General features: G+C 42.0%; 3 protein-coding genes across 4 annotated transcripts; 2 read left to right on the top strand and 1 right to left on the bottom strand.

Annotated features, from left to right (window-relative positions):
* Positions 1-1402: 1402 nt before the first annotated feature.
* On the top strand, positions 1403-8397 carry LOC114876775. The gene is made up of 3 exons (XM_029188589.2): positions 1403-1559; positions 6278-7517; positions 7682-8397. The coding sequence occupies exons 2-3, from the start codon at positions 6302-6304 to the stop codon at positions 7843-7845; spliced, it is 1380 nt and encodes a 459-aa protein (XP_029044422.2). The 5' UTR covers positions 1403-1559; positions 6278-6301; the 3' UTR covers positions 7846-8397.
* Positions 8398-9275: 878 nt separating this feature from the next.
* Positions 9276-10277, bottom strand: LOC114876877. The gene is made up of 2 exons (XM_029188769.2): positions 10057-10277; positions 9276-9576 (listed from the first exon to the last, which is right to left on the bottom strand). Exons 1-2 carry the CDS (start codon positions 10267-10269, stop codon positions 9361-9363), a joined length of 429 nt encoding a protein of 142 aa, XP_029044602.1. The 5' UTR covers positions 10270-10277; the 3' UTR covers positions 9276-9360.
* A 996-nt stretch (positions 10278-11273) lies between these two features.
* On the top strand, positions 11274-12338 carry LOC123987738. Of its 2 annotated transcripts, XM_046285472.1 has the most exons (3): positions 11274-11456; positions 11710-11770; positions 11841-11922. In XM_046285472.1, exons 1-3 carry the CDS (start codon positions 11274-11276, stop codon positions 11906-11908), a joined length of 312 nt encoding a protein of 103 aa, XP_046141428.1. In that variant the 3' UTR covers positions 11909-11922. The 2 variants fall into 2 exon arrangements, 1 of the variants encoding a protein (XP_046141428.1); XR_006829344.1 differs by having other exon boundaries at positions 11375-11456; positions 11556-12338.
* Positions 12339-12389: the final 51 nt, after the last annotated feature.

Genomic DNA, 12389 nt, shown 5'->3' with positions numbered 1-12389 from the left:
CTTATATATGTGATCATCTATCAAGGTATATTTAATATTTTTAATATTCTAATATTAATAATATCGACTTCCAAATTTAAGGATATTAAATTTAAATAAAAAAGAGGCAAGAATTTGACGTTATCTACGTATAAATTTTTACACGAAGAACGAGCTTGTCGAACTAATGCGAAAATTAGGCACGCATAGTGCGTATCTATGCAAGCGTACATGGATCCCTCGCCCATTGAAAGCTACATCGTACACCGTATGTCCCCGTTCGCGGCTTAACAAAACGCGTTCGTTGCGTTCGAGGCAGCGAGGGATCCCTTGAAATCCTTTAAATTCTGAATCGAACCCATCGCACGAAGCCATCGTCATTTATCTGCTCCCGGAATTCGAATTGTCGAAGGAAATTTGTTCGCCCGTCGTTGTATTGTTGGCGACCGAAACGAGCATATCTCTTCTCCTTACTGTTACTCCTTTATATTTTTCATCAAATTCAATTTAAAAACATTTTTAAAAAATATCCACATCGCGTGGATATGAACAGTGATAATTTGTTTCAAAGATTATAATAAAAAGGTACCGCTCCGCAATGATTGACCTATACTACTTATGCGTCCACGCGTCCGCGAGCGCGGCCTCCTCGTTCTTAAACCTCCACCACTTACCGGAAACGAGAACAACAAGCCCTGTTCGAAGATAAACCCGCGGAAGGTATGCACGTTTCAATTCCAGCGCGCATTAAAGATCGATATTCCAGTACGTTCGCAGATTCTTCCCCGACAGTGTAAACACATCCTCGATACGTTTACACGTTCGTACGAGGTAAAGAGACACGAAGAAGATAGACAGTTGTAGAAAAGAGAAAGATACCCTTTTGCCTATATCTGTTTTCCACTTTTTTTTTCTTTCATCCCCGTAGCAAGCTACGCTTGTAAGTCCCTCTCTCTCCCTCTTTTTTTAGTGCCGCCCTCTTCTTCTCCTTCTTCTTTTTTTTTTTGTTACTTCCTTTGCTATGTTGTCCTTCTCTCGCCCGCTATCTTGCCGTCCCTTTTCTTTCCATCGTTCCCTCAAAATGTGGCATTCAACAGGGCTTCTACGGTGCTTGCGGTGGTGCGGAATCCGCGCCGGTTTGCCGCGACGCGGGGTGCATCGGGGAAATGATGCGCAGATTGGCCGGATCATCTCAAAAACCACCACCCTCTACCTCCAGCCCTCCTCCTACTACAGTTCGTCCCCCTCTGTTTCTCTCGCTCGCACTCCCATCCTTGTCCTATCACTTCTTCCCGTTCCATCTCTCTTCTTCCATCGTACACTCGGTCGTCGACGGTCGCCAGGGGATGGAACACAACCCCCACTTTCAGCACCGCCGCCGAACAACCACCCTGCCACCGCTGCTTGCCACCGTACCCGACGACGAGTGACTGAGTCCTCCGATTATTATCTCATTTGCTGGCACGAGCAGCACGCGACGCTTGTGTCGCACCGCAGGATCCGTAGATCGCTGCATCTGGATCACCGACCAGGACACACGACCACCACCACCATCCTTCAACCTGTCGTCGCTTGTGCAGGTGAGTCTAATAGTCACAGGTATTCACCTGCTTTGTTTTTGATATCATAAATAATTTACACGCGGAGCTGAGGAAAATTGTGAAATTGATGTTATTAATTATCGTTTATCGAAATGTAACTAACTTGGTGTCCAAGAAATAGAAAATAAAAAATGAAAGAAATAAATATTTTTTTTGAGCTTACTTAAAATTTCTCCCAGCTCTGTTTACACGGATGCTTCTCTCATTGTTTTTTGGTACAACCTTTCTTCTTTGTTGCACGTGGGGGGGTAAGTGCATCGCATCGGATGTGATCCACAAGTTGCAAAGTTGACGCAGGATGCATGAAAATCTGTGAAATCGAGAAACTGTGTTAGTAAATTCAGGTGTTTGTTTATCAATTTGATACTTGGAAAATTAGATCGTGAAGTCCACGTGGACAAACGTGTAAGGGTTGTCGATGGCTGGTATCGTGGTAAAATCGAAGTGGCAGGAAGCAACAAGCTAGTACAGTATTCGACCAAGTAATTTACGCTATTTGCAACCTGAAATGTAAATAGACTATGTGAGGAAATTTTTATTAATAATTGGTACTGACACGATACCTGTATGTATATTTATACACGAGAACGTGCAAATGAACAAACCGACCGGTATTTGCGGTAATTACAAAGCGACGTCATAATTCGATACGAAAATAAATAGAAAGAGTGAATTTGGATAGAGAGGATAGATTGGAAATTAGTATGCAACGGGAGTATGCAGTGAGTATCGCGTATCCAATAGTAATTCATAATGCAATCCTAGATTGATCCTGTTCGCTGCTTTGAACCGTGTGCTTTCCTCGTTATATGACGAACAAAAATCAGCATAAATTGCCAAAAATCAGAACACGTTTTTTTCTACTACAAATAAACTAAAGTTTGTGACATTAAAATTACAAAAGAAAAATAATGAATTGCTCAGCTTCCCTGAGCTCTCGAAGGCGTTAAAATCACTTAACCCTTTAACCACCGACCAAATATTCTTATCATCGTTTAATTACTCATTAGGTACACACTTTATTTTCTGTGTTTCGCACTTTTCGTTAGACGTACACTCTTTTTACAGGCACAAAGAGGACATTCAAATTATACAGAGAGTTGAACCGTAAAAAAGAAGGGGGTTCTGCTGCGATTGACATTTTTTTTTTTTCTCTATGTAAGACGAGATCGTTTCGCGTCGAAAGTCTCCCCGCAATAAAAATGTTTATGTGGACTGTAAAGGGATCGTCGGTTACTTGAAGGGAAAATAAGGACGTATGCCGCGGCACGTAAAGACGAACGAGCTGAATATCTGTCGAGATAAAAAATTAATTCACTTCTCGCTCTGTGAAGGTCTATCGTGCCCCCGATTCTTTTATTGCTGTCGTTAATCGTCGGCCTCCCTTATTTTCCCGCAAAATTCGCGCGGTTAATCCCCGGATGGTTGAATCGAATCTTTGCCGACCTAACGTACGATTTAGAATTCAAAATTTAATTACAAGAAAATAAATGGAAAAGAAACGCATTGAAGCTTAAAAAATCGAGGAACGACGTAAGCAACGAGAGGGTTGAAGAAAACGGTAAAGCGTACAAAAAGAAGAAATAACGAAGGAAGGAAGAAAATGAGAAATTAAGTCGTCCAAGAGAGGGAGACGAAGGGAAAATCGTTTGAAAGAAAGGGCTAAAGAGGTACCGAGGTATAAAATGGTAGAACAGAGAAAGACGAACGTCCATCGTGGTCCGTTAGGGATGGAAAGAGAGTCGGAGTTGGGGGAAAACGAGAGGAGCAGCAATGCAAATATTCGCGGCGACAGAGATTGAAACAATCCGCCAATTAGAATCGTCGACGTGAACGGGATTATGCAGATTCGCGGTGGGTGCACCGACAAACCAGGAACCGACTGGCAGCTGCCGCACCGTTCGCTTAATTCAATCCACCGAGTTGTCTTATGAATCGTAAACCGTCCTTCCCCGTCGCGTGAAACTGAAACTACGTCGCGTAGTTTTAGCAAACGACGACGACGACGACGACGACGTTTTCCTCGTCGAGAAACGATGCGATCATCCGCGACGACTTTAAAGCGAAATGATAATACGATAACTCGTAAAATTTGGAATTTAAGATAGGGTGCGTGTCATCGTTTCGTCATTGTCTTCGACTGATTTTTCTTAGGGTAAAATTATTTTGTATATTATAAAGATATTAGGTAATTGAGAAATGTGATAAAAATGTTACTACCCTCCTTCGCGGAGGGTAAGATTGAAAGCTAAGAAAAAAAAAAAAGATGGAACATTACGGTGGTTCCCTGTGAAAATATGTTACCATTGACTTTTAGGGGACTAACTCAGCGGGGAATAAATTGTTTCGTCCCGGAGAATCTGAGGTAAATACTCGGCAACTTTAGCCGGCTGCTTCTTTATCGTGTCTGTAATAGAATAAAGAACCGACGCAATGGAACTTTTCACTTTTTGCATAATTGACGTATCCTCGGGAGCTGGCCGTTGAATTATTTTGCTTGGGGTAATGCGATTTAAATACGGGGGACCGAGGAGACGTTGTAACGTTTCCATAAAGTACCGCGAGGGATGTAAATTCCTCCGCGCCTTCTTTACATCTTCCTCGGCGTAAATTTTTATAACTTTGAAAAGAGAAAAAGAGAAACGGTACGATGGACAGAATAAGAGGAAAAATTGTACGAAACGTCAGCAACGATTTCACGATTAATGTTCTGGAAATTTAAGATCTCTTTTCTCTGCAGCGTATAATTTAAACTTCCTCGAAACGGCGCATCAGAGATTTTCACGAAGCGGCGGGCTTTAAAATTTCCTGTTTGAGAAAACAAGTCCACGGTGTAAGCGATGGAAATACGTCTCTATTGTCTTTTGACGAAAGCACCGCGAGGGGAAAAAATCGTTTTATCCCTGGGGATTCTTCAGAAAGAGTTCCAGCGTGTATCCGTAAACTCTCCGCGAATCTTTTTCATCCCCTTTTCGTTACAGGGATCAAAATTTTATTTCTCAGATATTCAACTCATCGTTAATTAACTCTTTTCCTTGGTTTAATGTTCTAAGGATTTATTACCTCGTTGTAGCTTTTCAATTTGAAAATAAGCTAAAAGGAAACTTCCGTGGAGCGAGAATCACTCTCTATCAATTTTCACGCGTCTGCTATTTTTCTTCATTTAAATTTGCTGGAAACTTCCTCGGTAAGCTATTGAAAATGTCTCGTCTACAATCTTCCTCGTCCTTTGTCTGGAGAATGTCAGAAAATTCGTTACCTTGCGAGCATCCTTTCTAAAGGATCATCATTTCCTGCCGGCGCGTAAAGTATCCTTTTAACAAGCAAACGATATTTATTAATACAAGCGGGAATTTATAAAAGCAACTGTTGTTTCGGGCTGGTTTCGAAGAAATTCGAATGATTTTTGACGTTTCGTACTATGGAGATGGCAGGTCGCGAATTATGGCCGCGTCGCGACCAGCCACCAACGACTGGCTCGTATTTATCACGAAGAGTAAAACTGACAGCAGTCCATTTCCTGTTCGTCCTGCCTGTCTGGCTGAACATAATATCTCCTGACGAAACAACGTGGACGCCGTTTGTTTGGGAAACAATGGACCGAAACAATACCCAATCCCTCCTCGGTACGCGGACACGGATACAGACCACCATTCTGATTTCCACGGCCTGTTACACTCTTCTATCGTTCTAGAATCTTTCCAGAACTCCGAAGACTTCGAATTCGCGAGAAGAGAGAGAGAGAGAAAAAAAAGAAGAACTCTTCTTTCGAGATTCCGTCGCGCGTATTAACGCGTCTCTCCTTCAGTTGCATCCGAGTTGCATCGCGATGCAAGGCTCCCTGATTCTTTCGCGGTAAAGAAAACATCTCTGTCAGAATGTTGGCGACTCGAGAATACTAGAATGAAGACAATAGAACCTCTCTGTGTCGCGGTCTCCCTTTTTTTTCCCAGAGAAATTGCTCGCTTGTATTTTACCCTTTGCCTGCATAAAGGGTGGAAAACGGTTCTGGTATCTTTCTTCCTCTATCGACGTTAATGAAAAATGATTTTTTATATTCGTCATGATTTTTCGTAAGAACAACCCATTGGTACTCGCCGTTGCAGTTCTGTAACTTTGAAGAGCAGAGCATAATTGCATTTCACTGCGATTCGAATTCATTGAAGAAATTATAACTATATCAATCACGGGGAACCAGCGGATCTCGGGAACGCTCCCTTACTAATTACTAATTGTTCTCCTAGCGATTGTTCATACAAGACGTGCACCAAGTTTAATTGAAATACCTACGATCGTAGATTCTCATTAACGATTTCTCGGGGATTCCTCGGAAATTCCTTCCTAAGACATTCGAGAGAAACCGAACGTGCACTTGACAGAAATTAGTAATCCTTAATGGATGATGCGATGCAAGCCCGTTCGCTACCGCCTTCTCTCTCCCCGTCGTAGACGGTGTCTGCTTGGTCTTAGACTTAACAACGCCGGATATTCAATTAATTTCGGGAGACAATAGTAGCTCGCTTCCACTCCGACGATTTGTACATACCTACATCTTTTGTACGTACGATTATCACTGGCAGCACGACGTCTATTGTGTAACACAGTTTGAGCTGAAATTTCGTATGAGAATATTAGGAATTTTCTTTCATTTCCAGACAAATTTCTTAATAAATTTCACATTTTACCCTTTACTTCAGTGATCATCCTGAGAAACTTGCACCATGACCACGACCACGGGAGATCCGTCGACCCTGAAGAGTCCAGCCTCGCTTTCCGGCGGCGATTTGGTGTCCCGTCTACTGGCGGCTACTCCTCCATACCTGTACAACGTACCCCTAACGCCGCACAGCTTCTTCTTCAGCGAAATGCTTCGTTCGTTCGTGCAAGCAAAAACCGAGGCATCCTCGACGAGTAACGTCACAAACGCGCCTCGACGTCGCAAGAGATCCTGGCGGGACGCTCGGGATCGTCCACTGGAGTTAACCACCAAAGAGAGGCAACACCATCATCATCATCACCATCATCATCATCCTCAACAGCCGCCGCAAGAGAAATACTTCCACTCTCAACAGCAGCAACAGCAACAACCGGAAGCGCGGTTGGAGAGCAGAAGTAAGCAGAGCGACGGCTATAATACCGAGAGTAAAGTGGGTAACTTCGAGCAGAAACCGAGTTTCGGCGGGGACATCTTGAAGACCGCGGACGAGACCAAATCAGATTTCTGTAAACAGAGCAAGAATTTCTTCGACGAGCGACCTCGTCACTTCGAGCAAGCTCAACCACCGGAAAACATGTTCACAGGTGAATTGCAGAAGGTGAAACCCGAGGAATCGCACTCGAGCGATCGTAAAAATTGCAATTATAACGAGAGAAGTACGTACGACGAGCGTACCAAGAACACGGTCGGCAATCAGGAACTGCCTCTGTTGACCGATCAAAAGAAGCTCGATTTCTCGAGGAACTTTCTACCCGGCCTACCCGGAAGGGGATGCGACATGCTTCCGGCGGTGAAGGGATTCGGTTTGCCCGGCAACGTGACGAATCCAGAGTTTCTCCCCAGTCCACTCTGGTACCCGCCTTATCCGATACCTCAATCCTATCCAGGCATCGATCCGTTGCACTTCTTCATCGACCTTCGCGTGTCCGGACACATCTGGGATCGCAAGCTGAGCGAGAGGCAACTACCCTTCAAAGGGAAACACTGTTCGGCATTCAGCGTGCCTCAATCAAAGGAGTACAACAGCAATAGGCCGTTGAATTTGACCAGAGACGAAGCGAGTACGTCGAGGAGTAGCGAGGATAATCCTCGTGGTACCAATTACATCCTGAGGCAACTGACCAGGACGTACAGGGACATCGGTCAGGCACGGAAAGCGTCCAGGAGCGAGACGTCCATTTCCGGAGAGAGCGAAGACAGTTCCAAGGATGTTGATAACAGTGGGTGTTAATGTTTTCGGTTATCCTTGCATGCTCAGTGTTGTCATTCTTAGTTTTCATTAATTTGTGTTCTCCTATGACGAACGATTAGTTAAATCTCGTTCTTTCACGATATCTGATGTATCAGAGAATTGACCAGGTTAAAATTTTGTTGCAAAACGTAGACGAGAGGTCGCCAAAGCCGGAAGACGCGTCCTCCGCGTCGACGAACCCGGAGGAGGAGAGGAAGGATCTTCGAGCGCTGATCGGGTTGGAATTGGTGGTGGATTACGTGAAAGAGCCGAAGGGAGATCCCTCGAACGAGCAGACTTCGCAAGTAACCGAATAACTCGTGGAAATCGTACGATTCTCTTTTCTTCTCGACTGTATAAATAGATGTAGCTCCGACACTTACGATCGCATCCTGATTCTTCGTTTCACTACGTCGTTCACGGTAATATAGAAAGCTCTAAACTTATTCGAATCCTTCGGAAACAATCGAGTACTTATTTCTTTCTTCGGTATTCTTCTACTTCGTTCGATGCGTCAAACATCTGGTCGCATAAACGTAAGCGACTTTAATCGGACAGATTCAATGATATTCTGCTATTAATTAATAATTCGATCTGCTTTTTTATAGCATGAAACTAACGACATTTTGATATCGCACTGTTCGGTTTTTAATTCGAAGACTCGTCCTATCTTGCACTCGAGAGTCACTTTTTAGCGCGGAGACCAAGAGGATCTTAGAGATCTTTTCCGGACTTCCGTTCTGAATTCGACTGTATGTGATATACTCTGTACATATTATAGTAGCGTTCTATTGTATCTATATGTACTAATAGAAAATACATTCGACGTGTATAATAAACGTAATAAAAAGCAATGTGATTCGAGGAAAGTGTTCCAGTCCTTGGATACAGATTCAACGAAAAATCGATTCCTCTTCCGTGTGATTAAAAATTCGAAACTTTGATCCGCTCGATTGGAGTGTTACTCAAACGATGGAAGAAAATTTCTTTTCCTTGTTCACCGCGCGATTACTAGTCGGTTCGAGTACACAGACACGACGTTACGCATCTGCAGTCAGCAAACGAAGGGTTCGAATGCTTTCTGCACTCGAACTCTCCGAAAGGGTGGAAAAGAAAGCAGAAGGGTAGCGTAGTCCGCGTTCTTTTTTCACCTTTCTCAATGCACCAGCTCGTTATAATCAGGAGCACCCTTCAACAAGTGCACACACGAAATGATCGTCATATTCAGCCGTGCATGGTCACACTTTTATCTATCGCTCTCTCCACGTTATTTCACTAATATACATCGATCTCTTTCGTTGATCGAGACTACTGTTTCCTCTCTTTCCCCTCTATACTATCGGCACGGCTCTCTTTGACAGAGCACAATTAGGGGAAGCAAGTTCCTGATAGTAGGTATGTATATACGCGTGGAATGACAAGAGATAGGCGAGTTTTAGGGACGAAGGCAAATCTGACGAGAGATATTGATCTGTCGACTCATTTGCAAAGGCTCGATGTAAAAGTTCGACGGTCTGTTTGGGAATGATTACACGATCTAGTCTGGCACAACATAATAAATGTTCTACAAATAGGTACTTGATATCAGTTTACGAGACAATTTAAGCCTTGTTAAGATAACTATTTGCGTGTTTTGTTATGGATTTACTATTATCTTTTGTGTTTGCTGAGCGTGAGATTAGGAGTGGAACAAACGTAGCGGTGTTTCAAAGGAGATATCAGTAACCTTTGAAATGAATATTTCAGCTGCAATATTTTATGAATATTAACATTAAAATTAGAGTATTTCGCTATATTTGTTCCATTGATCTTTTTTCCTTTGACAAAATTATTCAAACGGTGTCATGGTTCGCGATAACACGGAGCTCCAAGATCACTTCACCCTTGTTGTTCCCATCGATTTTCACCGATTTGCGGCTCGACTCCGGTACAACGATGACATTGTCCAATCCCTTAACAGGTGCTTCGACTAATTTGTAGCGCGTGATTGGTAACTCCTCTTTGTTCACCTCGATGAACGGCTTTTCCGGCCCCATGACCGTGTACACCTAATTCGAACATTAATACGTTCATAGTATTATTACAAATATATATGTATACACAGGATTGATATTTGTTCAAAGGAAATTTTGCAATTAACCGATCGCCGCTCTTCGTACGGGTTTAATTAATGGTCAACGCGGATGAACAGTTTATTAGCTGATGATGTGATTCTGAAGGAAAGAATAAAAAAATTTGTTTATAAAGTGATTGATAAACTCGTACGGAAATATTACAAAGTAAATACAATCGTAAGCGCTCGTTGCAGCCGCAGAAAAACTGAGTATCATAAAAAGTCAGACATTATCAAGCTGTTTATCACTTTTTTTATTGCAACTGTTTGCGCGTGTCATGGATTGCATAAAGAGTATAACTCATTCTTATTTCTTGTAAGTAATTCACGATAAAGACATTGCCATGAATTACATTGATCGTTGTCGATCGGAGCTCGCTAATTGTAAGTGACTCGATAGATTAGATCGACTTACCCTTTTAACAGGACGTATCTTGTTATCAAGCTCGTCCGCGTCCCCGGCAGAAAAGTTCAGATCCAAATCTCGCGAAGATTGTTCGTTTGGAATGGGATAAGTTAAGCCTGAATATCGATTCTCATCCAGAGTCGGCAAGTAGTAAACTCGTCCATTGACAGCAACCACGAAGATCGCTAGGACGATCAGTAGAAATGTTTGGTTCCTCTTCATTGCGTTTACCTTCGCGCAAATGTACACGACTTTCAGTGCTATGCTCTGCGAGAGTAGTCGTTCGATCGACGACAAATAAAATAATAAAACGAAACTTTCTTCGTGGCAACTGGCCGACAGATCCGTTAATCCATTGTAAGGCGATTACAGGCTGTTTCATTGGAATGGTTAATTAACGATACAGTCTGTCGATAATGAAACGAATGACGATTTCACCTGAGTCGAAACGTGGACGAAGATTATTACAGAATATTATAATAAAATTGTGTCATTAATGAAATTATATAAAAAGTATTTCCAACTGAATGCTGGCAGAGGACGTGTCAATGCATTGCAACGTGTGTTCAAACATGTATTCAAGACTTATCGCAAATTATAAATTATCTTATCAACAAAAAATGATTAGTCAAGTATAATTGCACGATTATCTTCAAATTTATTTGCATTTATCTCTTCGAAATCTAAAGCTTTAAATGAGAGCAGATGAAGCTGTTTCTAAACAGCTTATCCTTGGACAACAGTTGCTAACATTACCATATAAATATCGAGCCAGGAGTATTTTTACATCGAGTACATCATTCTCTCAATCGAAGCAACGATTATGGACTACGCGAAAAATAAATCGGAGAAGTCTAAGCTGGGCCGTTGCATTCGGATAGAGGCACACCGACAGATCTCGATTTATTGTTCGCGTTCGCATTAAAGGCAGAAAACACGGTTTCCACCTGCAAAAGGGGAAGTGAGTGCAGAACGAGTGGGTTGCATGTGCATTATTGGAACGCGACGAGAGATTAAAAACGACTTTTTCCAAAGGATCGGTTCCATTGACCGGGGTGCATTGCGGCAAGTCCTGAATAATGCATGAAATTTGTTCCCCGGAATCGAATCGCTTCTCGTCACCAACGGCACGAGAACAAGAGAGCGGGCATAAATCTAAATAATTTCAACCCTCGAATTTTTATTATTCCTATGACTACGTCGGCCTCCGAGTACGCTGAATATGCATGCCGTCCGCTTGCTTTCCACGCTTCGCCCTCGAGTGTCTACCACCTTTGTGTAACCGCTCGTTGCAATCCGGCATGATGCATCTTCCACCAGACACACCGTCACCTGTAATCATCGACACGTTTGTTAATTACGCGTTAAACAAGTTGCGTCAACAAACGATTGTCAGAAAATTGGAACCGGTGAGTTTGTTTCAGCTGACTTTTTACTTGAGAACATCGTTCACGATACGAGGCATCGCTGAAACAGTTTTATTGAACTTTTCAATTTCACAAGTACAGATACTTAAATTCGCAAAAAACAGTAACGTTGAACCTGATAAAAAAACAAGAGAAAAAAATTGATGTTAGCTATATTGAAATAAAAAACGATACATTTCAAGATAGAACTGAAGTATAGATAAATTTTCTTGTTTGTTACAAACATCTGAAAAAGGAGAAGAAACATAATGGTGTATCCGGTTATAAAATAAATTCCATCGTTCTATATATCACAGGTAAAATTTAATATAAAAAATTTGCAAGAAGTCAGTCATTACTCACTTGAGGAATCTCGATAAATCACAGAAAGAATTAACGAGCAGCGAAGACGACACCGGATCCTTCCTCATCCCTTCCTTCCCCTTCGTCAGTGAAATATAGCTGACAACTTTTCTCATACTTGAGAGTTTTCCTTGAGAAGCATACTCCATTGTGGAGTAAAGGGTGGAGGCAAGGGAAAGTTATGAAGTGGTTGGGGACGAGCGCTATAACATAACACCACAAGAAGGGAAATTATACGGTGTTGATACCGGGAAAGGATCGTAACCATTACCTTTAAATGTTTCTTTTTATGATACACGAATAAAGATTGATTTAAATAATTAATCGTACAATCTTGGCATGTATTTTAATTTATGAATAAACTCATGATTTTTCCATTTCTAATAAACCTAAGTAGAAAAATAAGATACTGTGGATGTATGTAATAATGGATGAATCATTATCTTGTAAAACAAAAAATAATGCATAAAAAACTATGGTATCTCGCACTTATTTATGAAGCGTGATTAACCAACAGGCATACAATTTATTATCAAACTTTCATTGCGTATAGATCATACGGGCATCTATTGG

Source organism: Osmia bicornis, chromosome 4 (genome assembly GCF_907164935.1).
Source record: "Osmia bicornis bicornis chromosome 4, iOsmBic2.1, whole genome shotgun sequence".
Taxonomy (NCBI): domain Eukaryota; kingdom Metazoa; phylum Arthropoda; class Insecta; order Hymenoptera; family Megachilidae; genus Osmia; species Osmia bicornis.
The sequence above is the reverse complement of the archived record's forward strand: the minus strand, read 5'-3'. Positions and strand labels throughout refer to the sequence as shown.